This window comes from Strigops habroptila, chromosome 12, assembly GCF_004027225.2.
Source record: "Strigops habroptila isolate Jane chromosome 12, bStrHab1.2.pri, whole genome shotgun sequence".
Classification (NCBI taxonomy): domain Eukaryota; kingdom Metazoa; phylum Chordata; class Aves; order Psittaciformes; family Psittacidae; genus Strigops; species Strigops habroptila.
In genome coordinates, this window is record NC_044288.2 from 1,709,723 (window position 1) to 1,735,200 (window position 25,478).

Sequence of the window (25,478 nt, forward strand, 5' to 3'; positions counted from 1 at the left end):
GGCTCGCAGTCTCTTGTCCCCTTGGAAATAGCAGTAAAGAGTGAACTGGACCTTTTTTCTTGGAGCTGTGACATGGTAGTTGAGAACTGAGTTGTGGTGGTTTTGGGGCTTGTGGCAAAGCCAGGCTTCACAGCATGATTCCATCCTATTCCAGGGATGTTATGCTGGCTGGTAGAAAGTGTCAGCTCTAAGAGCAGCTTCCTGGCTGTAAAAATAGGCTGCGAAGTTGCACTAAACGCTTCCAGGGATGGGGCAGCCACAGCTTCTCTGGGCACCCTGTGCCAGCGCCTCAGCACCCTCACAGGGAAGAGCTTCTGCCTCAGAGATCATCTCAGTCTCCCCGCTGGCAGGTTAAAGCCATTCCCCTTGTCCTGTCCCTACAGGCCCTTGTCCAAAGCCCCTCTCCAGGTTTCCTGGAGCCCCTTTAGGCACTGGAGCTGCTCTAAGGTCTCCCTGGAGCCTTCTCTTCTCCAGGCTGGACAAGCCCAGCTCTCTCAGCCTGGCTCCAGAGCAGAGCTGCTCCAGCCTCTAATCAAAATAGGGGAGAACAGGGCAGGTTGCTGCTTAAACCTTCCTGCGGCCTCCCCAGCCCAGCATCATTTGCGCCTTGGTGCTGCCTCACAGGGGAGGAGGTGTTGCTGATCCAGGAGAAGCTGGATGGGATCAAGACCCGCTATTCGGACATCACCGCCGCCAGCTCCAAAGCACTGCGCACGCTGGAGCAGGCTCGGCAGCTGGCCACCAAGTTCCAGTCCACGCACGAGGAGCTCACCAGCTGGATGAGCAATGTGGAGGATGAGCTGGCTTCCAGCGGGGGACAGTCCCCGGCCAGCGAGCAGATACCCCAGTTCCAGCAAAGGCAAAAGGTGGGAGCAGTACCGGGGGAACGGGGGCATGAGGGTGGGAGACAGCAGGGATTTGCTTGCTGTGTTGAGAGGATGGGGAGGGGTGTCACCTGAGAAGGACACGTGTCCATGGGTGCCTTCCACAGGAGCTGAAGAAGGAGGTGATGGAGCACAGGCTCGTCCTGGACACGGTGAATGAGGTTAGCCGAGCACTCTTGGAGCTGGTTCCCTGGCGAGCCCGAGAAGGGCTGGACAAGCTCGTGTCAGACACCAACGATCGCTACAAGCTGGTCAGTGACACCATCAAGCAGAGAGTGGAAGAAATCGATGCTGCTATTCAGAGGTCTCAACAGGTAATTTAATAACCCCACTGGAGACTGATGGGGTTTCTTGGGAGAGTGGGAGCGAGCGGCTCGGCACCACTCCAGCCCATGCAGCGCAGTGGTTGTGAGAGGGATAGCAAGCTCAGCACAACAGGAGAGCCAAATCCCATTGGGAATGCCAAGAAATGAACGGGCCCCACCAGTGGTGTGTGGCAGCCAGGCTGGTTTCTGACCCATCCCATTATGTGTGTTTTGGATTGGATAACTCCAGTGCAGCACCGCATTATCCCGCCTGTGGGCTTTAGCTCACATGGGTGATGGAGAAGGTGTAAACCCAATGACTGGTGACTTTCAGGCCTGGAAGAACATCATCCCCTGTGTTGTGGTAGCACAGGGATTTGCTCTAGGCAGGTGGTCCTCTCAAGAAAGGCTTGTTCTACACAGACTGGGGGCTGTGGAGCTCTCAGAAACTTGTGTCTGCCCCAATGTCCCCTTCTCCTCCCCACACCCTGGCAAGACGTTTGTTCCCCCACATCCCTCTGGGTTCCCCATGTCTCCCACCATCCCCAGCTTGTTCCATCCCTGCTGCCCATCACTAACTTGTGCTGCCTGTCCTCTCCCGTCGTCCAGTATGAGCAGGCGGCTGATGCGGAGCTGGCCTGGGTGGCTGAGACCAAGCGGAAGCTGATGGCTCTCGGTCCCATCCGCCTGGAGCAGGACCAGACAACAGCCCAGCTGCAGGTGCAGAAGGTACGAAAGCACTCAGTGAGGAGGGATGGGCTTTGGGTGATGGGATGGGCTTTGGGTGATGGGTTGAGGTTCAGGGGAGCAACTTTACCCTGGGGTTTGTAGTGCTGAGCCCAGAACACCAGGAGAGATTCCAACGCTTGTCCTTGGTAAGTAAAAGTTAAAAACAAGGGAAAAAGAGGATTTAGAGAAACAAAATGTGGGGCTCCTAAAGGAAAAAGTTTTGTGTCCTGTCACGGCTGTTTAGGGCTGGGTGGGTGCTCTTCCCTGGACTCCCCCCCTTTCAAGGGCTTTCCATGTATTTACTGGAGCAGCATTCCCTGGATCTTGGAAGCACTGGCAGCAGGAAGGGTTTAGAGAAAAGTATCTATTGATTAATGAGGGCGCTTTTACATTTGCTTTTTGCTCATTGTTCCTTGCAGTGGGGGACTCCTCAGTTCCCTCCCAGCAGCCAGACGTGGAACAAAGAGGCACTGGGGAGGGGGGAGTTATATCTTTGAGATGAGCTCATGCCTGAAAGAACGGCACTTTAAATATAAACGGCCCTTTTCTTCCCTTAACCAGCGTTGGCGATCAGAGCAGAGCATGGGCTTATTGGGCTTGAAAACAAGAAAGAAACATAAGACATTGTTATAAGGGAGGGGAATGAACCATCAAGTATTAAGCTAAATTGAGCTCAGCTTGGCTTCCCGCTGCTTATCGCATGGATCTTGGGAATGGCAAAGTTATTGGTAGATGCAGTTCTGGAGAGTGTTGTTTTGGGGGTTAACATGTTCAGTGATGAATGGAGGGTTGAGCTTTTCCTCTGGTGTGGAGCTGGGCTGATACCTCATTTTAAGAGCTGTTTTCAGGCCTTTAAAAGACAGAAGTTGATGTAGATGAGTCATGAGAAAAACATGCTGTAATCTGCATTTTCAGCCAGGTTTTCCATGTGGTGCAGGACACTTGTGCTGAGTTCTGCGTGGTCTCTGCGGTGCTGAGCTCTGCTGCAGCGCATCCCATGGATGGGTTGGGGGGGAGAAATCGGGCTCAGCTCTGATTTCTTTCCTTTCTTTGGATATTTCCTTTCTGCAGGCTTTTTCCATCGACATTATTCGGCACAAAGACTCTATGGATGAATTGTTCAGCCAACGCAGTGAGATCTTTGGGACGTGTGGTGACGAACAAAAAGCTGTTCTCCAGGTGAGCCCCCCTCTGCGACGGGGGGGATGGAGAGGGGCGAGTGCTCAGCTCGCGCGCAGGCTGAAGTAGTTTGAAATGACTCCATCTTTAGGAATTCCCACCAGTGTTAGCAGAAATCTCTTTACATTTATTACTCTCCTTTATTGCATATTTTTATTGCAGTGTTTGGGGATTGGGGTTGGGGGGAGCAGAGATTTCCAAGGCTGCTTTAATTGGAATTACAGCCTGTGCACGTGGAAGGCCACCAAAGGCACCTCCAGCTCTTCCAGCTTGCAGCATGCACTGGCGCTTTTCCTGGGCCCTTTCCACCCCTGGCTATAATTCTCCTCCCTCCTTTTCTTTAGGAGAAAACAGAGTCCCTGGTGCAGCAGTACGAAGCTGTGAGCCAGCTCAACTCGGAGCGCTACACTCGCTTGGAGCGTGCCCAGGTCCTGGTCAACCAGTTCTGGGAGACCTACGAGGAGCTGAACCCGTGGATCGAGGAGACACAATCCCTCATCTCCCAGCTGCCCCCTCCGGCCATCGATCACGAGCAGCTCAAGCAGCAGCAGGAGGACATGAGGGTAAGAGGACGTGGTGTTGGCATGTCCTGTGCCATCAGTTCTTCTACATTAATGGAGGCACAGCTCCCGCAGGGGCTTCTTATGATTTCTTCTGATTTTTTCCGATTTCTTCCCTCCATTCTCTTCTTTTTGAGGATCCTGCCTATATAATACAATATTATATTGGCCGTGAGTGTACCATGTGGAAATCACTAGATATGTTGGAGCTCTTCTTATTAAAATACAGATGGCACCCAAGGGAGCCAGGCTGCCTTCGGATCTCCTGCCTGATCATGGCAGGGAAAACTGCTTTGTGCTTTTAGGGGAGAGAGCTGCAAAGCTTTCCCCATGGTGTTTCCCATGGGGAGGCGAGGGAGCCGGGGAGACCATGCCAAAGCCATGTTAGGAAGAGCCGAGTGCCATGTGCTTGGCAGATGCTGGGTCAAGAAATCCCCAGCATGAGTTCACTACCAGACAGGATCGCTGCTTTTGGAGTGTTGCATGGAATAGAGGCAGCAGCTTTCAGTGGATTTCTAAACAAATGTGGGTTTTTTTCCCCTCTATTCCTTAGCAACTGAGAGAGTCCATTGCTGAGCATAAGCCTCATATTGACAAGCTGCTGAAAATCGGGCCGCAGCTCAAGGACCTGAACCCCGAGGAAGGGGAGATGGTGCAGAACAAGTACTCCACAGCAGAGGCCATGTATGCCAGAATCAAGGAGGAGGTGTGTCAGCGGGCTCTGGCGCTCGATGAAGCTGTCTCGCAGTCCACTCAGGTACGCTGAGGTGCCAAGGAGCTGAGTGCTCTTATCACAGTCCCCCGGGGAAGCCACGTGCTTTGAAATGCGGTTTTATTCTGAGTGTTACAGTTGTAAAACCCTTTATAAGGCCCAGTGTGGTCAGACACCTCCGGGGCTGTTTCCTGCCGCTCAGCACTGGCTGGGAAAGGAGGGGAGAAGGCGTTGGAGTCCTGACATAGTAAATAGGGTAATAAATTTTTACAACCTCAATAATGATGCTTGTTCAAAGGGGCTGTTTTGGCATCCACCCAAGGTTGGAAGGGCCTCTTGAAAGAGCTTGGAGAGATAAGTTTCCTTTCTGATAAGCTGTGTATGCAGTGAACAGCCACGGGATCTTTTGTATGGGAGAGTTAACGGTCATCTCCAGGTCTGGGAATCTCCAGAGGAGGTCAGTGGCAACAGGAGGAGAGATGTGACGGGAAGGACTATAGGTGCTAAAGTCCAGAGAGGGGGTGAAGAGTTTCTGCCACTGGAGGTTTATGACCCCTGGTTGTGTTTCATTTCCCCGTGTGTTAGTAGCACAGTTGGTTTTTGTCGTGTCCGGGTGTTTTTTACTCCTGTATTGTGTAGTCACTTCTCTTGGTTTGCACTTGTATTAACTCCGAGTTTTTCCCCCCCACACCCCCTTCCCGTCTCATCTCTCACTCCCATTGTGGAATGTGTTATCTGTGTGTGTTGCTGCCTGTGCCCGTCCTCCCCACATGGTCCCATTTCATTCTTGTGTTGACTGCGCCCCACCATTGCAGATCACAGAGGTAAGCCCCACACCACCCATCTTCACTTACACTCTTTGGGCTGATTCTGTTTTACACCCGGACTTTTAGTCCTGGTCCACGCACAGCTGAGCAGAACATGCTTTAAAGTTAACTCTGGGGGCCTGAAATCCCATTTCTGAGATGGCTTTTGTTACGTTGCCGCCTGGTTGCAGCCATTGGCCAAGCTTCCGCTGGGAATGCTTCCTGCAAAGCAGAAGGTTTGCTTTCTGAGTGGTTTACGTTGATGCTCAGAGCTTTCTGCTCTGGCTGCACTTGCTGCTTTGCTCCTGCTTGTTGGCTGAACCAGCGTGTCCCAGATCAACTTTGCACCCAGAGCCCATCTCCTCTCTGCTGTTGGAGCCTGGGACTTGGTCAACACCAGCACTGGTGTCCTGCAGAGAGGGCCCAGAGCTGGCAGCCAGAGCGCAGAGCTGTCCTCACCAGCAGAGATGCTTTGGGATCTTTAAGGCCAAAGTTGACTTTTCTTCTTAAAGAAAACAATAGCAGTAAACCCTGCTAGACCCCATCCTCTGTCACTCTTGGCTTTCTGGTTCTGCTTCTGTTGGAGACCCAGCACCATGGCAACTCGCTCCTCCCCACGCATGCAGCCTTCACCAGCTCCTGCTGACCCTGCTAGGGCCATATCCTGCTGCCGTTGCACCGAGTGGAGATTCCATCAGCACCAGACACGGTGCTTTTCCAGCAGCATCTCTGCACAGATGCACAAAGAACCGGGGCTGGCTTTTGTCGCCATGCTGCCCATCTGCAGCAGTCAAAAATGGGAGGTTTTGAAGGGTTGAATCTGGTGATAAATCGCTGCTGTGTTTGGTTCACAGTTGCCTGTGCTGGCTCTGTGAGGCTGTGGCTGACGTGTGGTTTGAGCTGGTGCAGCCTGGGGCTGTTGGCAGCAGAGGAGAGCCGAGGCAGGCATGAACAGGAGGCTGCAGGTCTCATTGCTGTTGCAGGCAATGTTTGTCCTCTCCAGGAGGTCGCTGGGGCTGTTGCACACGCAGGGAGCGATGCAGCGTTGCTTCATCTCATCTCGCCCTCCCTAATGGACTTGTTCTTCTCCAGTTCCATGATAAGATCGAGCCCATGCTGGAGACACTGGAAAGCCTCTCCTCCCGCCTGCGTATGCCCCCCCTCATCCCCGCCGAGGTGGAGAAGATCCGGGAGTGCATCAGCGAGAACAAAAGTGCCAGTGTGGAGCTGGAGAAGCTGCAGCCCTCCTTCGAGGCTCTGAAACGCCGCGGGGAAGAGCTGATCAGCCGCTCGCAGGGAGCAGACAAGGACCTGGCAGCAAAAGGTATCTCTGGGTGGATTAAACAGGAGGTGCTGGCTGGGCTGGTAGCTGTGCCCAGCTTCTCCTATCCAAACCACAGCTCCATTGCTGTTGGGGAGGCTTTGATGTCCACGGGGTGTATTTCAGAGGGTCTCCTAGCCTTAGGAGGAAGGATTCATCCTCTGTATGATGTCTGGTGCCTGCTTCCATCTGGAGCAGACAGGGTGGTATCAGCCAGGGGAGAAAGAAGTATTTGTGGCTTCTCAGGCATAGGTTTCAGCTCAGCCAAGCTGAGCTCTCCCACTAAGCTGGTCTCTTGTGGCAACGATTGGTGGTCCCTGTGAAATGATTTGTGGGTGTTGATTCAGCATCTAATGGAGGGAAGAAGCATCCCCAGCACAAAAAGACCTGTCAACAGCATTGGCACTAATTGGCACCTTTCTTGGCAGCTCAAAAGCCAGCTCATGGACTGAGCAAGCGTAGACTTCATGCTAGAGGTGGCCAGAACAGAGGTTCGTTGGAAGAGAGTGTGTGGGCAAATAAGAGTGTGTGGGCAAATGAGTGTGTGTGGGCAAATTTGCCCTGAGCTTGCCTGCACGTAAATAAAGGCTTTGTTCCTGCAAGCTGGAGTTTCTCACGTCCCTCGGTATCTCAGAGTTAATGTTCTAATAGTTCTGGTCATCTCTAATTCCCATTGAATATTCTTTTGGCTGTTTCTAAGTGGAAAGTGTTTGCAAAATGGTCTGGAGTTGTAAAAAGATTTCCTCCTTCACTGAATGTTTTCATTCCCTTCCTCAGTAATCCAGGATAAGTTGGATCAGATGGTCTTCTTCTGGGAGGACATCAAAGCTCGAGCAGAGGAACGTGAAATGAAGTTCCTTGATGTCTTGGAGCTTGCAGAGAAGTTCTGGTACGATATGGCAGCTCTCCTGACCACCATCAAAGACACGCAGGACATCGTTCACGACCTGGAGAGCCCAGGCATTGACCCCTCCATCATCAAGCAGCAGGTGGAAGCGGCAGAGGTGAGGACCATGGTGCTGTACCGTGTCTGGAGCTTGTCTGCACCCAGCCTGTGAGCTAAATTGGGACAGATCTTAGATATGAGCACGGCCAGAAGTGGTTGTAAAACAGTTTTGTAGGCATGCAGGCAGATTATGACATGCTCTTTCCATTGCAATTTGGAACTGCAAAGCAAAAAGCAGAAGCGTATTTCACATATCCCTGCCCACCACCACCCCCTGTTCCAGACGAGGAAATGATGTCTAAATCACGTTATCTACTCCTGTTTTAGGAAGCTTATCAAGCATGTGGTCAGACTTGTGTGCCCACTTGTTTCGAGTGACGTGGCAGTTTGCACGGGTCTGCTCCCAGTCGGAGCTGAAGGCATCTCCCCAAGTGCTGTCTAGCGTGGGAAGTGTGTGTTTAGATTTTGGTTAGACCAGAGATAAGTGTAAAGCCGGGTGGGCTTGGATTTGTATCTTGTTTGTTTCAAATACGTGATGAAATCCACTTCAGGTGGACTTGACTCAGGCCTTGGGGAGCAGGGATTTCTTTATGCTTTGCTAAGTTTGTCCTTGCTATTCCCCTTTTAGAACCATTCTGGCTTTGCTTTGCAACTTTGGAGTCTCAAAACTAATTCCTATGTTGGCAGAATACTCCTGTAAACAGTACGTCTCTTATAAACAACACCTTCAGCCAGGCAGTCCAGGCACATGTCAAGCTAAATACAGTTGTTCTTATTTTAGCTCCCCCAACCCCTGCACACAGCAGCATCGCTGGGAGCAGGTTGGTGGTGGTGATGCCAGTGAGCAGGATGCCGCCGTCTCACTGTGTAACCTCATCCTGGGGTCTGACATCAGGCTGTCAGCCAGGGCACAGGACACCAGAGCTAGAAGGACTGTCCATGCCTTAGTTCACGGGGTGATTTTGGAAGAGCATTTAACACTGAATATGTTTCTTTTGTTGTTGTGTTCCATGCAGACCATCAAGGAGGAGACGGATGGCTTGCATGAAGAGCTGGAGTTCATCCGGCTCCTTGGAACCGACTTAATTTTTGCCTGTGGTGAAACTGAGAAACCAGAAGTGAAAAAGAGCATTGATGAGGTAGGAGAACCAGCAGCCTCTCCCTCAGATAACATCAGGTCGGAGCGAGTGGGAGCTCTGGTGGAAGAGCCTGACGAATTTTGTGGGTAATTTTGTGTTCCACAGATGAACAACGCGTGGGAAAATCTAAACAAAACATGGAAGGAGAGGCTTGAGAAGCTTGAGGAAGCCATGCAGTCAGCTGTGCAATACCAAGACACACTTCAGGTAGGAGGCAGAGCTGGTTATGTGGAGTGGGTAGGCTTTGTGAATCCTCTCCCTGGAGTTGTACTGGGATTTGCACTCACGCAAAGCAGAAAACAACTCCTGGGCAAGTGTTTGCAGCCTCTGGTAGAGCCTGAGGTCAACAATCAGCTCCGTGGAAGAGCGGATATTTGGTTGTATTTGTCTTCCCAAATCTGACTTCATTTCTGCATGAAGCAGTAGAATGAGCCTTTTGCTGGAAGCAGGAGAGAGAAGGAAAGAGCTTGCAAATCCAAGCAGGCGTCTCTGCCCTGAAAGACAAGTTCTGTGGTTGCAGGGTGATGGAGGCACCAGCCACAGGAGGAGCACGTGTTGCCATTCCCTTTGCTAACGATGTCTTTGCTCCTTCCAGGCCATGTTTGACTGGCTGGATAACGCCGTGATCAAACTCTGCAACATGTCTCCTGTGGGCACTGACCTCAACACGGTGAAGGAGCAAATGAACGAGATGAAGGTACGTGGGACCGGTTCTCCGGTGCTGGCTTTGCATCGCTGTGCTCGCGCTCCAGGGATTCATTTTGGTCTGGTTTTTGTCCTGCTTGTTTTGGCAGGAGTTTAAAATGGAGGTTTACCAGCAGCAGATTGAGATGGAAAAGCTTAATCACCAAGGTGAACTGATGCTAAAAAAAGCTACAGATGAGACAGACAGAGACATCATAAAGGAACCACTGACAGAGCTGAAACATCTCTGGGAGAATTTGGGCGAGAAGATTGCTCACAGACAGGTAGAGAGAGGATCTGGGTGCTTGCCAGTGTGGGGCTGAAACTCACGGGGATGCTCCCCCTCCTTCACCACTTAAACTCTCCTTTTCCATCCCTGTCCTTGCCCAGCATAAGTTAGAAGCCGCTCTCCTGGCACTTGGGCAGTTCCAGCACGCATTGGCCGAGCTCATGGCCTGGCTGACGCACACTGAAGAGCTTCTTGATGCTCAAAAACCCATCAATGGAGACCCAAAAGTCATTGAGGTTGAACTTGCAAAGCACCATGTGAGTATTCCCACTCCAGGTACATCTTTAGTCTGTTCTGTTGCAGGATTTTCTTTCTCAGGGTTTGAGTTTGTTCAAGTCCATGAGAGTGGGGAGGAACTAACAAGGTGGTTTAGAGATGTCCCAGCATTTACCCGCCACATCTCTTGTAGGTGCTGAAGAACGACGTCCTGGCCCACCAGGCGACGGTGGAGACAGTGAACAAAGCAGGCAACGAGCTGCTGGAGTCGAGCGCCGGGGATGATGCCAGCAGCCTGCGGAACCGCCTGGAGAAGCTCAACTCCTGCTGGGAGTCGGTGCTGCAGAAGACGGAGGAGCGGGAGCAGCAGCTCCAGTCCACGCTCCAGCAGGTCAGGGAGACACATCGGGGGTCCTCCCATGTGCGGTTGCTTCCCCCTTTGCTTTTTGGGGGAAATAAAGGGGGAAAGACTTAGAGAGACATTGGGAATTTTTTATGCCAAGTTTCTCACCTAACTCTTAGTCCTGGAGGGTTCTGAAGCAGGGTAGGCACCAGGCACACATGGTGAAGGATATCCCATGTATCTCCCACCCTGGTGCCTCCAGCTCTGCGTCTTTATCTGGTTCTGAAGCAAATGCAGTGTTAACCCTGGCGCATGATCAATGGTGGCTGATGTCATCTGATCCTGATTCTATGTTTCTGAACAGGCCCAGGGTTTCCATGGTGAGATTGAAGACTTCCTCCTGTGGCTAACGAGAATGGAGAGCCAATTGTCGGCATCAAAACCCACAGGAGGGCTGCCAGAAACTGCCCGGGAACAGCTCAATGCCCACATGGTAATTTCTTAGGAGAGAGTTTTTTAGTGCTTTTAATTCAGCAAGCTCCTGTCAAATACCAGCATCAAAACTTCTCCCTTCTGTATCTAATGGGAAGGAAAGTGCTTCTCTGGTCTCTTTGAACAGATAATTTTGCACTTGATGCCTGGTACAGGTACCATGGTGCTTTAACCACCTTCCTCTGCTCAAAATGACGTGCTGCTGTCACTTCCCTGCGTGCCCTGAGCCTCGTTTTCTCACCACCCTGACTTGCAGCCAGCCATGGCCCTTCTCCAAGCTCTTCCCTTGTCTAACACCTCGGTGCTGCCTCCCTTGCAGGAGCTCTACAGCCAGCTCAAAGCCAAGGAGGACACCTACAGCCAGCTGCTGGCCAAGGGGCGACTGATGCTGCTGAACCGCGACGACTCGGGCTCAGGCTCAAAGACGGAGCAGAGCGTAGCGCTGCTGGAGCAGAAATGGTGCCTTGTCAGCACCAAGATGGAGGAGAGAAAGGTAGTGTTGGTGGAGATGTCCACCCTAATCCTGTGAGCTGGTCTAAAAGCAGCAGCAGTTGCTCCCTGCTTTGCTGCTTTGCTGTCCCAGGAGGGATGGAACCGGTCAGGGCAGGAGAGGAGGCTGGGGTTTCCTTTTGGACACCTTTCTTTGTTGTTCAGGTTGCATTTGTGCTGCCTGAGCATCAAGCTGTTAGTGTTTCTTGTAGCTAGTCATCAGAGTTGGTTAAATCCCACAGAAAATGAGAGTAAATTGAGCTGTGGGTTAGTATAAAGGAGAAGTGGGAAGAAACCTCCCGCTTTGAAAGGCTTTGTTGGTCCCCCACAAGGCAGCAGGCTGAGTCCTCCTGCAAGCTGCCTCCATCCGAGGCTTTTGGCCGGTGATGAGATAAAACAAGGGATACAGTGGTCTCAGCCCGGAATAAATGTGTGCTGCTGCAGCTGCTGCCGTTGAAACACCATCCACCTCATTGAGCCGCGCTCCCATGGCGATGCCGCTCTCAGGAAGCTGAGGGTGACGCAGCTGCTCGGGTGCTGATGAAGGTCTCCCCTTTCAGAGGCCATTCTTGTTTGGAAAGGAAGCGTTGGCTTTCACCAAAACCCCCTCCCTGTGGTAAACAAGCCGCGTTCCCGGGCTGAGGCGAGGAGGTCCCTTTAGAGCGACATTCCGGCAGGGACACAAAGGCTGCCTCTGTCTGTGAAGCCGCGGATCGAGAGCTCTCACCCTCCACGTTGTGTTTTCTTCCCCTTCCCTTTTTCCCTTCCCGCTGCTTCAGGCGAAGCTGGAGGAGGCGCTGGCCCTGGCCACGGACTTCCAGAACTCCCTCCAGGACTTCATCAACTGGCTCACACTGGCCGAGCAGAGCCTGAACATCGCACCCCCGCCCAGCCTCCTCCTCAGCGCCGTGCTGGCCCAGATCGATGAGCACAAGGTACCGGTGCTGCGAGCACCCAAGGGGTCCCCAGGATGCAGGAGGGAACAAGGGTGGCTCCTCATCACCCCTACTCACAGGTGCAGCTCCCCTCACACACGGGACATTTTGCTGTTCGCAGGTGTTTGCCAATGAGGTGAATGCTCATCGGGATCGGATCATCGAGCTGGATCAAACTGGGAACCAGTTAAAGTTTCTCAGTCAAAAGCAGGATGTGGTGTTGATCAAGAACCTGCTGGTGAGCGTCCAGTCCCGCTGGGAGAAGGTCGTCCAGCGCTCGGTGGAGCGGGGACGGGCTCTTGATGATGCCAGGAAGCGAGCTAAGCAGGTGAGAAACATGGGAAGGGTGTGACAGAGCCTGGGGTATATCCAGCCTTGGAGGGCAGAAGGTTCCAGGACCAGAAAGGTACTTGGAGACACCACCAGCATTAAGTTTCAGACTTGCTCCTGTTTCTTTGCAGTTCCATGAAGCTTGGAAGAAGCTGATCGATTGGCTGGAGGATGCAGAGAATCACCTGGACTCAGAGCTGGAGATTTCCAATGATCCCGACAAAATCAAGCTCCAGCTTTCCAAACACAAGGTAGAGTTTTGCCAAAGCAAAACTGGTGCTGAACGCTGGGTGAAAGGGTGCATTGTTGGGAGGGGAGCAGGGCAACATCTCCTCTGCTCTCAGGGCAGGGGAAAGGCATGTCCATGCTTACCACTGCCATGGGAAACATTCATGTGGGGGTCTTCACTAGCACCATGTATCTTCAGAGAGCCAAGGCCAGGCTTTTTGAAGCAGTTTTGTTTTCTCTCTGGTTCCCAGGAGTTCCAGAAGACACTCGGGGGGAAGCAGCCCGTCTACGACACCACCATCAGAACGGGCAGAGCCCTCAAAGAAAAAGCGTTGCTTGCAGATGACACTCAAAAGTTGGACAATTTACTGGGAGAAGTCCGGGATAAGTGGGACACAGTGTGTGGCAAATCTGTGGAAAGGTAAGTCCAGCCCCAGCCTTGTACCAACAGCACTTGTTTGCCCATGGCAATGACTAAACACACCGACCAGGCGCGTTTCCGAGGGTGGTTGAAGGAGGTCACTGGAACAAGACAAAAGGAGGTGAGTTTGTTCATGGAAGTTCATGGGGATGTTTGCTTTTCAGGCAGCACAAGCTGGAAGAAGCCCTCTTGTTCTCTGGCCAGTTCATGGATGCACTGCAGGCCTTAGTGGACTGGCTTTACAAGGTGGAACCCCAGTTAGCTGAAGACCAACCTGTCCACGGTGACCTGGATCTGGTCATGAACCTGATGGATGCTCACAAGGTGAGAGTGTCTTCTCCAGCTCTCCTCTGAGGCATGAGATGAGTTTTCCTTCCCCAAGAGCCATAGAAGAGAGAAGCTTTGCTGCAGAGCTGCTTTGCTTTGCTGCAGTGGACAAGGAGGGCAAAACAAGTGGGAAGAAACTTTTACATTACTGGCAAGGATACAGGAGCTGGAGCTCCATTCTTCTGAGGTGCTACTAGCCAGATCTGTTGAAGGCTTAGTTTGAAAAGGTGGCTGGATTTATAGTCCTGTATAAACTTTGGTCTTGGCAGTTCTCTGCAGCGTGTCTTGGAGACAGCTCCTGGGTTTGGATCAGGTTGTACATTGAATTCCCTGGACAGGGCTCCATGCAAGGCAGCCACTGTGTTGCAGAGGCTGGAGCTTGCCTGCTGTAGGTCACAACTGCTTCTGCCAGGGTGTAAAGTTGTTGTACCTACACCAAAACATGCTCGGGAGCTGCCTGTTCTGCCTGGCTTCCTGCTTACCATCCCATCACACTAGATTATGTTGGATCCCTGATGTGGATGCAGAACCATGTTCCATAGTCATTTCAGATGTGCCTCCCATATGAAACAACCTGCTAGGACTGGCCAGCCCTGCTCAGCTTCTGCCCTCTGTCCCTGCAGGTCTTCCAGAAGGAGCTGGGGAAGCGCACGGGCACAGTGCAGGTACTCAAGCGCTCCGGCCGGGAGCTCATCGAGAACAGCCGCGATGACACGACCTGGGTGAAGGTGCAGCTGCAGGAGCTGAGCAACCGGTGGGACACGGTGTGCAAGCTGTCTGTGTCCAAACAAACCCGCCTGGAACAGGCCTTGAAGCAGGTGAGCAGAAGGCTATGGCTGGAAATGGTCTCGGAGAGCTTTGCTGGGCTCCACCTTTGGGCCAGGAAGTCAACACAAGCCTCAGAGAAGAGGTTTTGTCCAGTGGCTGGTCTCCTGGCCAAGCAGGACACCCCAGCCCTGCAGCAGTTACCAGTGAGAACTGCAAAGGAGCGGGTTGCTGTCGGTTATTTACTTATTCTTTACCCAAAGAAGAGCCAATAAAGGCTGATTAGAAAAGGGAGGATGGAAAGATCTCGCTGTTGTGCACAGCAGGAATAGAGCTGTGATCAGACTGTCCAGGCTGGGGTTTGCTGATGTCCAGTGCAAGAAGGAAACCTGGATTGGAGCTAAAGGGGGGGTGTTCAGCCGTTGCAAGACCCATCTGCTGGTGCTGCACAAATACAGGCCAACAGACAGGACTTTTTTTCCTTCTTTTAGTTTGTTTTCCAAGTCCCTCTCAGCCCTTTGTCTCCCCAGCTCCCAGCAGGGGCTCGAGCAGTGTTGCAGGAGGAGGAGACCTGATGCCTTTGCTTTTGTCGCCACAGGCAGAGGAGTTCAGGACGGCCGTGCACATGCTGCTGGAGTGGCTCTCGGAGGCAGAGCAATCCCTGCGCTTCCGGGGAGCGCTTCCCGATGATGCCGAGGCGCTGCAGTCCCTCATCGACACGCACAAGGTACCGGGGAGCTCTGGAACTCAGCCCGAGCAAAGCTGATGGGGAGGACATTGCTAAATCATTCACTTGGGCCTTTCAGGAGTTCATGAAGAAGGTGGAGGAGAAGCGAGTGGATGTGAATGCAGCGGTGGGCATGGGGGAGGTCATCCTGGCTGCCTGCCATCCCGACTGCATCACCACCATCAAACACTGGATCACCATCATCCGAGCCAGGTTCGAGGAGGTGAGTGCAGTGGGCGCTGTTGCAGGTGGATGGTGATGGATGGCTGCAGGGTTGCCTGCCCAGAGCTGGGCTGATGGTCATCTCTGTGTTCCCAACAGGTTCTCACGTGGGCAAAGCAGCACCAGCAGAGGCTGGAGTCTGCACTTTCTGAGCTGGTGGCGAATGCAGAGCTTCTGGAAGAGCTCCTGGCTTGGATCCAGTGGGCTGAGACCACCCTGATCCAGCGGGACCAGGAGCCCATGCCACAAAATATTGATCAGGTCAAAGCCCTCATCTCCGAACACCAGGTAAGTCCAGTCCCGAACACGGTGGGCACTTGGGATTGGGGCAGGAAGCGGGTTTCCTGCCCCTCCATGGAGGAGACATTGACCTCTTTTGGAAGTCCCTATTAAAACAGGAGGTGACCCAACCAGAGCTGTCACCTGGGAGCAAAGCCAGCCCAGGGGATGAGCTTGCACATTTGCAGATCCAAGCCAGTGCTATGCCATAGCTTGACCACAAGCTTACCTCTCCTCTATGGCCTTGCCATGTCCCAGCAAGGACCTGGAGCAAGAGGAGACCGAAAACATCTTGAAACTGCAAAGGTTTTCTTGTCCCTTCTTTATTTTCACAGTCCTTTATGGAGGAGATGACACGGAAACAGCCAGATGTGGACCGGGTGACGAAGACGTACAAGAGGAAAGCTACTGAGCCCCCCCACGGGCCTTTCATTGAGAAGTCCCGCAGCAACAGTATGTCCCTGCTTGATCCGTGGTGAAACGTGCTATGATAGGAGGAAATGAAATGCATAGGGAACTAATTAACTTTGATTATCAATTAATGAGGCATCCTGCCTTGACAGCCACCAGGAAGGTGGTTGAAACTTGTCAGGAGGGGAAAATCCAGGTGGCGTTTGCCAAAACCCCTGTGCTGGGGCGTGTGGAGCTCGTGCTGTCGCTGCTCTTCCCTTTCTCTCTGCAGTTGCTTTGAGATGAGGTTTTGGGTCTTTTCTTATGTTGTTTCTTGAAGCCAGAGTCCAGTATGAATTCCTAAGTGCAGAGGGAGCACCGGGGAGGTTGGATGTAGAGCCATCCATCACCATGTCCTCCTGCCTGGGGACACTGCATCCCTTCGGAGAGCAGCCAGCAAGGACCGCTCAGACTTGCTGAAACCCATCAACACCACCTCGAACAATTCCTTTTCTCCCTTTTTTTACAGGAAAATCCTTGAGTCAGGCCGCCCCCCCCAGCATGCCCATTATCTCCCAGTCGGAAACAAAGAACCCCCGGATAAACCAGCTCTCGGCCCGCTGGCAGCAGGTCTGGTTGCTGGCGCTGGAGCGGCAGCGGAAGCTCAATGATGCCCTGGACAGGCTGGAGGAGGTAACAGCCACTGGCTGCTTGGGGATGGGGAAGGGAGCAGTGCTGTGGGTTGCTGAGAAGCATTTCGCATTAGTGCTGCCTCTTGAGTTGCCCACTCTTGCAGACAGCTTCTGCTGCCTGGCTGAAGATACCAACAGAAACAGATATGCCTAAAATACGAAGGCTGAAAACTAACTTCTGTAATTAACTGCCTATTAATGAACTGCTTCATGCCGCTGCAGTCGGTATCTGTAACAACAGCCAGGCCTGTACTCCTAGTGCTTAGTTTAACAATTACTGTCTCTTATCTTTTCCAAACATCTAATGTAATTTTTGTTTTTATTTATGCTTAACAAAGCAGCTATGCCCAGAAGTGAGTGTTTTTGGTTTTTGTTGCTTTTGCTGTAGGTCAGTTCAGTTTATACGTATTAATGTTTTTTCTTTGTTGCTTTGAACTCCCAAGAATGTTTAGAGGAAAAAGAAAATGCTTAAAAATGGTGGCATTACCTTGTTGTGAACTGCTTGAGCTTGGGGTGGTGGCGTGTGTGTGTGTCATGGGAGCCCTTTCAAGGGGGGATAAAAAGGGTGTTGATTTAAACTGGAGGGTGAGTGGCTCAGCTGAGGCCAGTGGCAGAGCCACAGGGATGGGGTTTGTAGGGCTGAGCTGTGTTCCAGTCTTACCTGGAAGATGAGCAATAAATCCCTTCTTTGCTGCTTAGAGGGAAAGATAGAGGGGAGCCATGTGCCGAAAATGATGCCAGTAATGAGTATTCCTCCCGAGCAAAGCCTGGGGAGGCATCATCCCCAAATTCCCAAGCAAGTGCGTGTGTGTGTCTGTGTGCAAGTAGCTGATATCTCTGCCTATGTGTACGTATACCAGCATGGGGGATGCTGCATCCCATGTCCATGGGTCCATGGTGCGCGGTCCACGTGGTGACTGTTGGCTACGCTGTGTGTCTTTCTGTCTGGAAAGTCAATTTGAGTGGCCCCCTCATCTGGATAAACCCAGATAAACCTTCCAAGAGGGTGGGCAGTTGCTTTAGCAGCAGCAGCTCAGCACAGGCTCAGCTGGAGGCTGGTGTTTGAGGGTGCTGTAGAGCCGGGGGTGCTGCTTCCTCAGGGATTTTCCCCACTGACTCTTGTGGGTTTCCTTCCAGTTGAAGGAATTTGCAAACTTCGACTTCGACGTGTGGCGGAAGAAGTACATGCGCTGGATGAACCACAAGAAATCCCGCGTCATGGACTTCTTCCGGCGCATCGACAAGGATCAGGATGGGAAGATCACCCGGCAGGAATTTATCGATGGAATCCTGGCCTCTAGTAAGTACCTGTCTGCCTGAAATGAGCTCAGAAATGGCCACCTCGGTGTGACAAGGTTGTCCCTGCTTGAGGACCAAGACGCTAAGAAAACTGGGTTGTTCAGCCTGAAGAAGAGAAGGCTCCTTGAGGGGAGACCTTAGAGCAGCTCCAGTGCCAACAGGGGCAAGAAAAAACTCGGAGGAGGTTTTGGACAAGGGCCTGTAGGGACAAGCCAAGGGGAATGGCTTTAACCTGCCAGAGGGGAGATTGAGGTGAGCTCTGAGGCAGAAGCTCTTCCCTGTGAGGGTGCTGAGGTGCTGGCACAGGGTGCCCAGAGAAGCTGTGGCTGCCCCATCCCTGGCAGTGTTCAAGGCCAGGCTGGACACAGGGGCTTGGAGCAACCTGCTCTAGTGGAAGGTGTCCCTGCCCGTGGCAGGGGGTTGGAGCTGGATGAGCTTTAAGGTCTCTTCCAACCCAAACCATTCTGTGATTCTATGCTGACCATGCTCTGACATCCCTGATTCTGATGACTGAGGTTCCTGTGTCAGTTGCTCATTTCTCTCTCCTTCCAGAATTCCCCACGACAAAGCTGGAGATGACGGCGGTGGCTGATATCTTTGACCGTGATGGTGACGGCTACATCGATTACTATGAGTTTGTGGCTGCTCTCCATCCCAACAAGGATGCCTACCGCCCCACCACTGATGCCGACAAGATCGAAGATGAGGTAAAGCACCAGAAGAGATGCGTCATCAGGGGTGTTGGGGTAGTTCAGGCTGTGGAGAAGACAAAAAGGACTGGAAAAAAAAGGATTGTGGTGGTGCTGAGCCAAAATAATTGGCTGGTTCTGACAGAACCCACCGTGTTTTTGAAGGAAAGGCTGCTTAGGTCTGTGTTTTATCCAGGAGACTCCCGAAATCCTGGTCCCTAACATCTCTCTGTTGATGATGGCAGGTCACCAGGCAAGTGGCCCAGTGCAAGTGTGCCAAGAGATTTCAAGTGGAGCAGATCGGCGAGAACAAATACCGGGTAAGGCAGAGGGGGCCAAATCCTGCTCCCCATTCCCACCTGGGGCAGGGGGATCACCGGCGGGGTGCCAGGCACCTCGTCCTCCAGCTCCCAACGGAGGTGGCTGGGCCATGTTTGCCCAGCGCCGTCCTCGGCCCCAGGGCGTTCCCTAAACTGGGAGAGCATAAAAGTGTTCCTGTTCTGGGGCAGCCGTCCCTGTGAAATGCTGCATTCACTGCGCCCGCAGCCGCCCTTGAAGTGTTCCTCGTGGATGAGTGTACCTTCCGCCTGTGTTTTTCTTAGCTTGCTCCCGAAGAAGGGAGGATAATTTCCTTAAAGAATCTCTTTGTACCGAGCTCGCTGTTTACGTTTGGGATCGTTCACCGAGGTGAACCGGTGACACGAGCTGGCCAGCTGGTTCCTGCCCTGTTCCTAGTTGTGGGGCCAACGCTCCGGCCGGGAGGAGCGGAGCCTCAGCGCTCGCCCCCCGCCTGCACCAGGCTCCCCCAGCTTCCACCCTCCACCCAAATAGCATAAACCCCACGGATCTCTACCTACCTACAGTTAACAGTTCTCATTATTATTGCACTGTTAATCCCATTAAATGTTTTTCTTGTTTTTCTTTCCCCTCCTCTTCCTCTTGACTTTCCTCCCCCCATCTCCTCTCCCTCCGTAGTTCTTCCTCGGCAATCAGGTACAGTTTGCCTTGTGATGCTGCCTCTCACCTCCTTATTTTTGTTAACAAATGTAGCTCTGTGTGTCCTGTCCTTTGTTGCTGTGGGAGGATGTGATCTGTGAGCACTGCTCAGCAGAGCCTGGTACAGGGGAGTGCCTGGGCTGGGAGGGCCACCTGAAAAAAAGACTGCATTGGGCAGAAAAAAAGGGAAAAATTCAATGGAAAAAGTAGGATTTGACAAAAACGGAGAGATCTTTCCTCTCTGTGGCTCCTTTCTCATATATATTGGGGGTGCTGATGGGAAGCAGTGGCAAATCACAGCACCCTATGTGGGGAGCACCTACCTGCATGAGGGCTGTACCAGGCTCTGAATGGGTTTGGATCCCAATCACCATGGAATGAGAACATTGAGTCCTCCCCTTTAATCCTGTAGGTAACGATAACTAAACCCTCATCTCCCTGCACCTCCTGAGTAACTCCTAACTGGAGCAAGGCTCACAAAACCTGCATGTATCCCCATCATGTCATGAGCCGTGGCGAGCGGGGCAGCGTGAGTGCTGGCTGGCTCAGGGGGCAGAGCCCTTTCTTTAATGGGACTGGAGCATCACGTGCCATTAGCACTCGAATAAAAGAGCACATTTTTCATGTAGAATGATGGTGCCCTACCAAAAACATGCTCAAAAAGAAACAAACTTGGGTGGCAGAGCGGATGGATCCAAGAGAGCTCTGGCTATCATTTAGGCAGTGATTTATAGAAACGTTTTCAACAGCAACTGAAGAATAATGTCAGTGTGGCAGAGGAAATGAGAATTGACTTGTCCCTGGTGCAGAACAAGCTCTTGAAGGACACCTTACACAGAGCCCAGAGAGTGGGAAGGCAACTCCCTGCCCTCCTCATGCCCAGGGCACTGCAGCTTTGCCAAGCGTGGCTGCGACAGCTCTTTCACCATGAGCCTGTTTTGGTAGGACCCTGGAGCAGGGAGTCCCCGCAGTGCGTGGTCCAGAGTCCCATGTCCCTGTGGGAGGAGACGCTGTTTCCTCCTGCCCCTCTGACCCATCCCAGTGGCTTTGCACTCTCTGTTTGCATTTAATCTCCTGGGTTTTCCATTCTTATCCACCCAGGGAAAACATTGCTGCTATTTTTTTTCTTGTTTTTAATCATCCTGAAGATGGTTCTTGATTCCAAAGGCGGGTTCCTCCATCTTCTCATCACAGCAGATGCTCTGTAGACCTGGATGCAGAGCTGCTGCATCCAGGCTCCCGGTGTCCCACATCAGCTGTGGTGCTGAGGGCAACCAGGAGCCTGGGCTTGGCTGTCCAGGAGATTCAGGGGAGCTTTGTACAACAGACACATGCTTCTGATCGAGGGTGCACTCGTTTGATATCGCAGGTGTTTAAAATCACTAATGAACATTGCAATCACTAATCGACATTGCTGTGGGATTCCTGCCTGGATTCCCATCACTCTGCACTCACCAAAACATCCTCACAGGGTGATCTCTGTGGCGGGGGCTTTCTGGCTGCTGGGGTCAAGTCTGAGGCTCAGTGAAATCCCTGGACTTCAGACTTGATGAGAAGAGGTTCCTGGCTGAGCGGTGCAGCGCTGCTTTGCCTCGCTGATGCACCGGCACTCAGTGAGCTGGATCCGCCGGCTCTGTTCCACGTGGGCTGCACCGGGAGGGGCATTGCATTGCCAGCCTCTTATTTCATTCACAGTAGAAAGAAACTACAGTTCTGGCTGGAAAAAACCCATCCAAAGACCAAATTCCAAAATCTCATTCGCTGCTCTAAAAAAATTCCCTCTTTCCAGCTTTAAAACTGAAGGATTTGGGGAGTTGCATCATCTTAAAACCACGCAGCAGAAGAACTCCTGTAAATTGGTGCTAGCCTGTGCTTCCTCCAGAAGAACCTGTCTGGAGAAACCTGAAATTGCTCAGTAGATCACTACCAGGATGTGGAGCAGCCCGCGGTGGGAAGGGGCCGGGTGTCCTTTATCATGTCCCCCTTGTCTGAACTCTTTCTTGGCTCCGCAGTTCGGCGATTCCCAGCAGCTGCGGCTGGTCCGTATCCTGCGGAGCACGGTCATGGTCCGTGTCGGGGGAGGATGGATGGCCCTGGATGAATTCCTAGTCAAGAATGATCCTTGCAGAGGTAAGGCAGCTTCTGGGTTTTACACAGCCAGTGTCTTCTCGCCCAGAACTTGTCTGCTGTGACTGAACGAGTGGATGGTGCTGGAGTGGGTCTGGGGTATCCAAGTAACAGGAGGGAGCTGGGGAAAACACATCCACAGAACTTAAAATCAAAAGGTTTGGTGATACTGTGACAGTATTTAGCCAGGGGTCTTGGGAAGAGGAGAGGGAAAGGATGTGGTTCTTGTTCTAAGACCCAAGTGAGTGTTGCTGCGTTGCGTGCTGGGGGTCTCAGCTTTGAAGCAGTCAGTCTGTATGTGTGACTCTGAGTGAGGGAGTGAGCTTCATAAAGGTGACCTGAAAGAATTCAGAAGATTCAAAGCCAGGAGATGGTAAAATCCTGGTCTGAGGCACTCTGGGGAGAAGATGCTCCAGCGCAGAATCAGTGAACCCATGGTACTGAGGCACTGAGCTGTGGCCACAGGGCACTGATGGTCCAGGCTTGTCCTGGTGAATAAGGAGACATTTCTCCTGTGACTTTGAACTACTGGTTTCTCTCTGATGTATTTCTAAGACAAGTTTTCTCAGTTCATCTGTCATCCCTTTAGAGCAGTGGCGTAAGGAACTAATTTGAAAACCCTGAGCTGTACAGGACCGTGCACCTTAAATACAGCAGCAAGAGCTGCTGATGGTACTGGGTGGTCTTCTAGTGCCTTACAAACCCTGAGGTCTCCTCCTATTTGTCCCCGTGCAGCACGAGGACGGACCAACCTTGAACTCCGAGAGAAGTTCATCTTGCCGGAGGGGGCCTCCCAGGGAATGACGCCGTTCCGATCACGAGGCCGAAGATCAAAACCATCCTCCCGAGCCGCCTCCCCGACACGATCCAGTTCCAGTGCCAGCCAGAGCAACCACAGCTGTGCTTCCATGCCATCCTCTCCCGCAACTCCGGCCAGCGGAGCCAAGGTGGGTTCACGCGTGAAGCCTTCCTCTTCCCTCTCCTCTAGAAACCTCCAGACCCGGCGAGATGAGGAGCTGCAGGAGGTGTATGGAGGAGGAGAAGGAAGGTTGGGGCTTGGGCGCTCAGTGGTTACTGTGATCTCTAGAAGGTGTTCATGGTGTCTGCAGTGGGATGGGAGGGTGGGATGGTGCAGGACAGGTTTTCAGCCCAAGCTGGGTGCTCGTGGCTCTGCAGGACGGTCCCTGGCACTCGCTATGCAGCCAAAGGCTCCGGGTCCCCAAGGCTGTTCCACAGCCACGGTGCCTTGCTGGCACGCAGGAAGAAGCCATCACCCATGGTCTCTCCTTTCCCACCACATCATCCATCCATGCATGTTGTATTTCGTCATCTCTTTGGGTTTTTCCCCTTTAATTTATGTATTCCCATTTGGTTCTCGTTTCGTTTTAGTGCCATTTTCTCCCATTCCAGATACTTTGCCATTCCTTTTTTTTTTTTCCACTCATTCCCACCTTTCCCCCTCTCCTTGGATTTTCCATTTCACAGACTCCACACCACTTCTCTCGATGTTATGACAAACCCTGGTTGATAAACAGTAAAGCGGGCACCCCCCTGAGGGGATTCGATTATTCCGACTTCCAGCTCCCGAGCGCCGAGGTAGAGTATGGTCTCACAGCCCCAAGGACAGGCCAGCGTGCTGCTCCCATGGAGAATTCCTGCTCCCCTGCCTGTTTTAGTGCTTTCCTTGTGGTAGAGCAGCGCTTGTTAGCACCGCTACCACGCGGACTGTGAGCAGTTTTCATGGGTTTCTAACTCGGATCGAATCCAACATTGACCTTAGGATAAAGCACAGTGGTTTGTAATTCACATTTGCTTGCTTTCGAGCCACGAGAGCCACACTGATCCTCTTGTGCTTTAAAAATTCATCGTTATTAATGCTTTTAAGCGTTATAATTATAGCATGACAATCAAAAAGCAGCCGGGTTTGGCTTCCAACAGCTGAAATCCAGCAGCCGAGTTGAGACCTGAGAACCAGCCACAGCGCATGCCCAGCACCACGCTGCTCCGTGCTTACCCAGTGCTTGTGTTCAGCACCATGTTGAAGCACGTATGGTGTGTCCGGCGCTGTCACCGCCTCGGTGCTCCCAAGAGGAGGAATTCGGGTTGAGACTTCAGTCTCCTTCCCCTGACCTTGTGATTTGGGGGTGAGGAATACCGGCTTGATCCCGGGGATTCGCCGAGCGGTGATAACTACGTCTTGCTCCGCGGTGCTTTCACGCAGGAAAAGGAATCCTTTTAAATCATCAGATGGTCAGGAGCACTTCCCTGATTTCCCTACATTGCCTGCTTGCTGCCTGTTGTAAACTAGGATCCAGGATGAGAATCGAAGTCTCTGGTGATGATAATGGTACCTCTGGAATCACATGTCAATGGGTTTTAATCGCCAGGCAGCCCATTGCGGCTGCCCCTCTCCCACCACCCGCTCCCCTGCTGCAGCTCCAGTTTCATGGCATTTCAAGGTTTCCAAGTTGCCCAAAAATCACAGGGGATGAAGGGGAAACTCTCCAGCTGTGCTTTAAGCTCATTGGGAAAATGCCCTCTGGTATTGATGTACATCTATCCCGGAATGCCGCTGGGCTGGAGCAAGGTGCTGCTCCAAACGCTGGGACACTGCGGGCAGTCGCTTCCCTGTGGCGCTGCCCCAAACCTGGAGCTTTGCTTGGTGTAGAGAAACTGGAGCTGCCTTTTCCAGACGGATCCAGGTGCCCTTGTCCTGCCGGCACCTTCCCCTTCGCTTCCTTCCACAGTGGCAGGAGCAGAGCTGCCTGTTTGCTGCTTTCCCATCTGCGTTTGCAACATCTTAAAGGTCAGGAAAAGCACCGTTTCAGGATGTGGCCGAAGTGGATCCACTGTGGTTTGTGTCCCTTTTCCATTGTTGGTGCCTCACCAGAGTTGTCTGCCCTTGGTGAACGCATGGACCTGCCTGGGGCACTGGGGCAACATCCCTCAATCTCGCAGCATCATGCATCATCCTTACAATGGGATGTTTCTCAAGACACTGCTTTATATTTGACCTTCCCAAACAGTCCTGAGCTGCTTAGGTGCTAAAATACCTATTTTTGCAAGATTTCACATTCTTTTTGTGGAGCTTTTGAGCCCAGATGATGCCGTCCTCCCCCGGATGGATTGCAGCTTTGCTTTGATTATTTTTTCCAACAAATAGCTGTGCCTTAGCCTGCAGCTCCAAATTTTCAGGATCCAGGTTTTTCTCTTTTGTATTAACCACTGCTGAAACGACAGCTCATGTTCTCCTTGACCATTAAGATGGGTGTTGTTAAATGTTGAGTTCTTGCCGAGGTGCTGCCCTCAGGCGTGACCATGGCCTGTCATGGCCCAAGTGCCATCTAAGAGGTGTTTGTGTGTGTGCTTCCTCTCAAGGTGACCCCCTCTGCAGGCAGTAAGCTGAAGCGACCCACCTTCCACTCCAGCCGCACCTCCCTGGCTGGGGACACCAGTAACAGCTCCTCACCCATCTCTACAGGTGCCAAAACCAGTTGGGCAGGTAAGTTGGGTGCAAAGGCTGCAAAACTCCTGCTCCTGCTCTTCCTATGTGGTTTCTTAAATTGGCAGAGAAGTTACTTCATATTTAGGGAGCTGGCGGTGAGCTGGCGAGGCTGATGCCCACCACTGTGTCACTACCTGGGAGAGGAGATCATAGGATCCTAGAATCCCACGTTGGAAGAGACCTAAAGGATCATCTGATCCAACCTTTCTAGCCAAAGCATGACCTAGACTAGATTTCCAGCACGCTGTCCAGCTGAACCGTAACAGTGCCCAGTGCTGGGCATTCACCGCTTCCCTGGGGAGATTATTCCAGTGGCTGGTTGTTCTCTTTGGGAAAAAGTTTCCTCTTGCGTCCAACCAGAATCTCCCCAGGAGTAACTTGTGCCCATCACCCCACATCTTTTCCATGGAACCCCTTGTCAAAAGGGAGTCTCTATCCTCTTTGTAGCCACC

The 25,478-nt window shown here is 52.3% G+C and overlaps 1 protein-coding gene across 3 annotated transcripts in view; it reads left to right on the forward strand.

Annotated features, from left to right (window-relative positions):
* Window positions 1-25,478, forward strand: part of MACF1 (microtubule actin crosslinking factor 1) — a 135,988-nt gene that overhangs the window by 108,036 nt on the left and 2,474 nt on the right. For 2 of the 3 annotated variants that reach the window (XM_030504136.1, XM_030504137.1), the window contains 37 exons: window positions 625-866; window positions 992-1,198; window positions 1,799-1,918; window positions 2,990-3,097; window positions 3,442-3,660; window positions 4,211-4,414; window positions 5,185-5,193; window positions 6,268-6,499; window positions 7,274-7,500; window positions 8,459-8,581; window positions 8,687-8,788; window positions 9,177-9,278; window positions 9,376-9,549; window positions 9,656-9,811; window positions 9,964-10,161; window positions 10,478-10,606; window positions 10,925-11,098; window positions 11,874-12,029; window positions 12,151-12,357; window positions 12,491-12,610; window positions 12,839-13,008; window positions 13,173-13,332; window positions 13,959-14,153; window positions 14,699-14,827; window positions 14,907-15,050; window positions 15,149-15,337; window positions 15,664-15,781; window positions 16,248-16,411; window positions 16,749-16,763; window positions 17,548-17,710; window positions 18,262-18,416; window positions 18,644-18,718; window positions 19,374-19,391; window positions 21,407-21,524; window positions 22,257-22,468; window positions 23,007-23,117; window positions 24,900-25,023. In XM_030504136.1, coding sequence (XP_030359996.1) covers window positions 625-866; window positions 992-1,198; window positions 1,799-1,918; window positions 2,990-3,097; window positions 3,442-3,660; window positions 4,211-4,414; window positions 5,185-5,193; window positions 6,268-6,499; window positions 7,274-7,500; window positions 8,459-8,581; window positions 8,687-8,788; window positions 9,177-9,278; window positions 9,376-9,549; window positions 9,656-9,811; window positions 9,964-10,161; window positions 10,478-10,606; window positions 10,925-11,098; window positions 11,874-12,029; window positions 12,151-12,357; window positions 12,491-12,610; window positions 12,839-13,008; window positions 13,173-13,332; window positions 13,959-14,153; window positions 14,699-14,827; window positions 14,907-15,050; window positions 15,149-15,337; window positions 15,664-15,781; window positions 16,248-16,411; window positions 16,749-16,763; window positions 17,548-17,710; window positions 18,262-18,416; window positions 18,644-18,718; window positions 19,374-19,391; window positions 21,407-21,524; window positions 22,257-22,468; window positions 23,007-23,117; window positions 24,900-25,023 — 5,469 coding nt within the window. The remainder of the gene's footprint in view (window positions 1-624; window positions 867-991; window positions 1,199-1,798; window positions 1,919-2,989; window positions 3,098-3,441; window positions 3,661-4,210; window positions 4,415-5,184; window positions 5,194-6,267; window positions 6,500-7,273; window positions 7,501-8,458; window positions 8,582-8,686; window positions 8,789-9,176; window positions 9,279-9,375; window positions 9,550-9,655; window positions 9,812-9,963; window positions 10,162-10,477; window positions 10,607-10,924; window positions 11,099-11,873; window positions 12,030-12,150; window positions 12,358-12,490; window positions 12,611-12,838; window positions 13,009-13,172; window positions 13,333-13,958; window positions 14,154-14,698; window positions 14,828-14,906; window positions 15,051-15,148; window positions 15,338-15,663; window positions 15,782-16,247; window positions 16,412-16,748; window positions 16,764-17,547; window positions 17,711-18,261; window positions 18,417-18,643; window positions 18,719-19,373; window positions 19,392-21,406; window positions 21,525-22,256; window positions 22,469-23,006; window positions 23,118-24,899; window positions 25,024-25,478) is intronic. The other variant, XM_030504138.1, reaches the window with a different exon arrangement.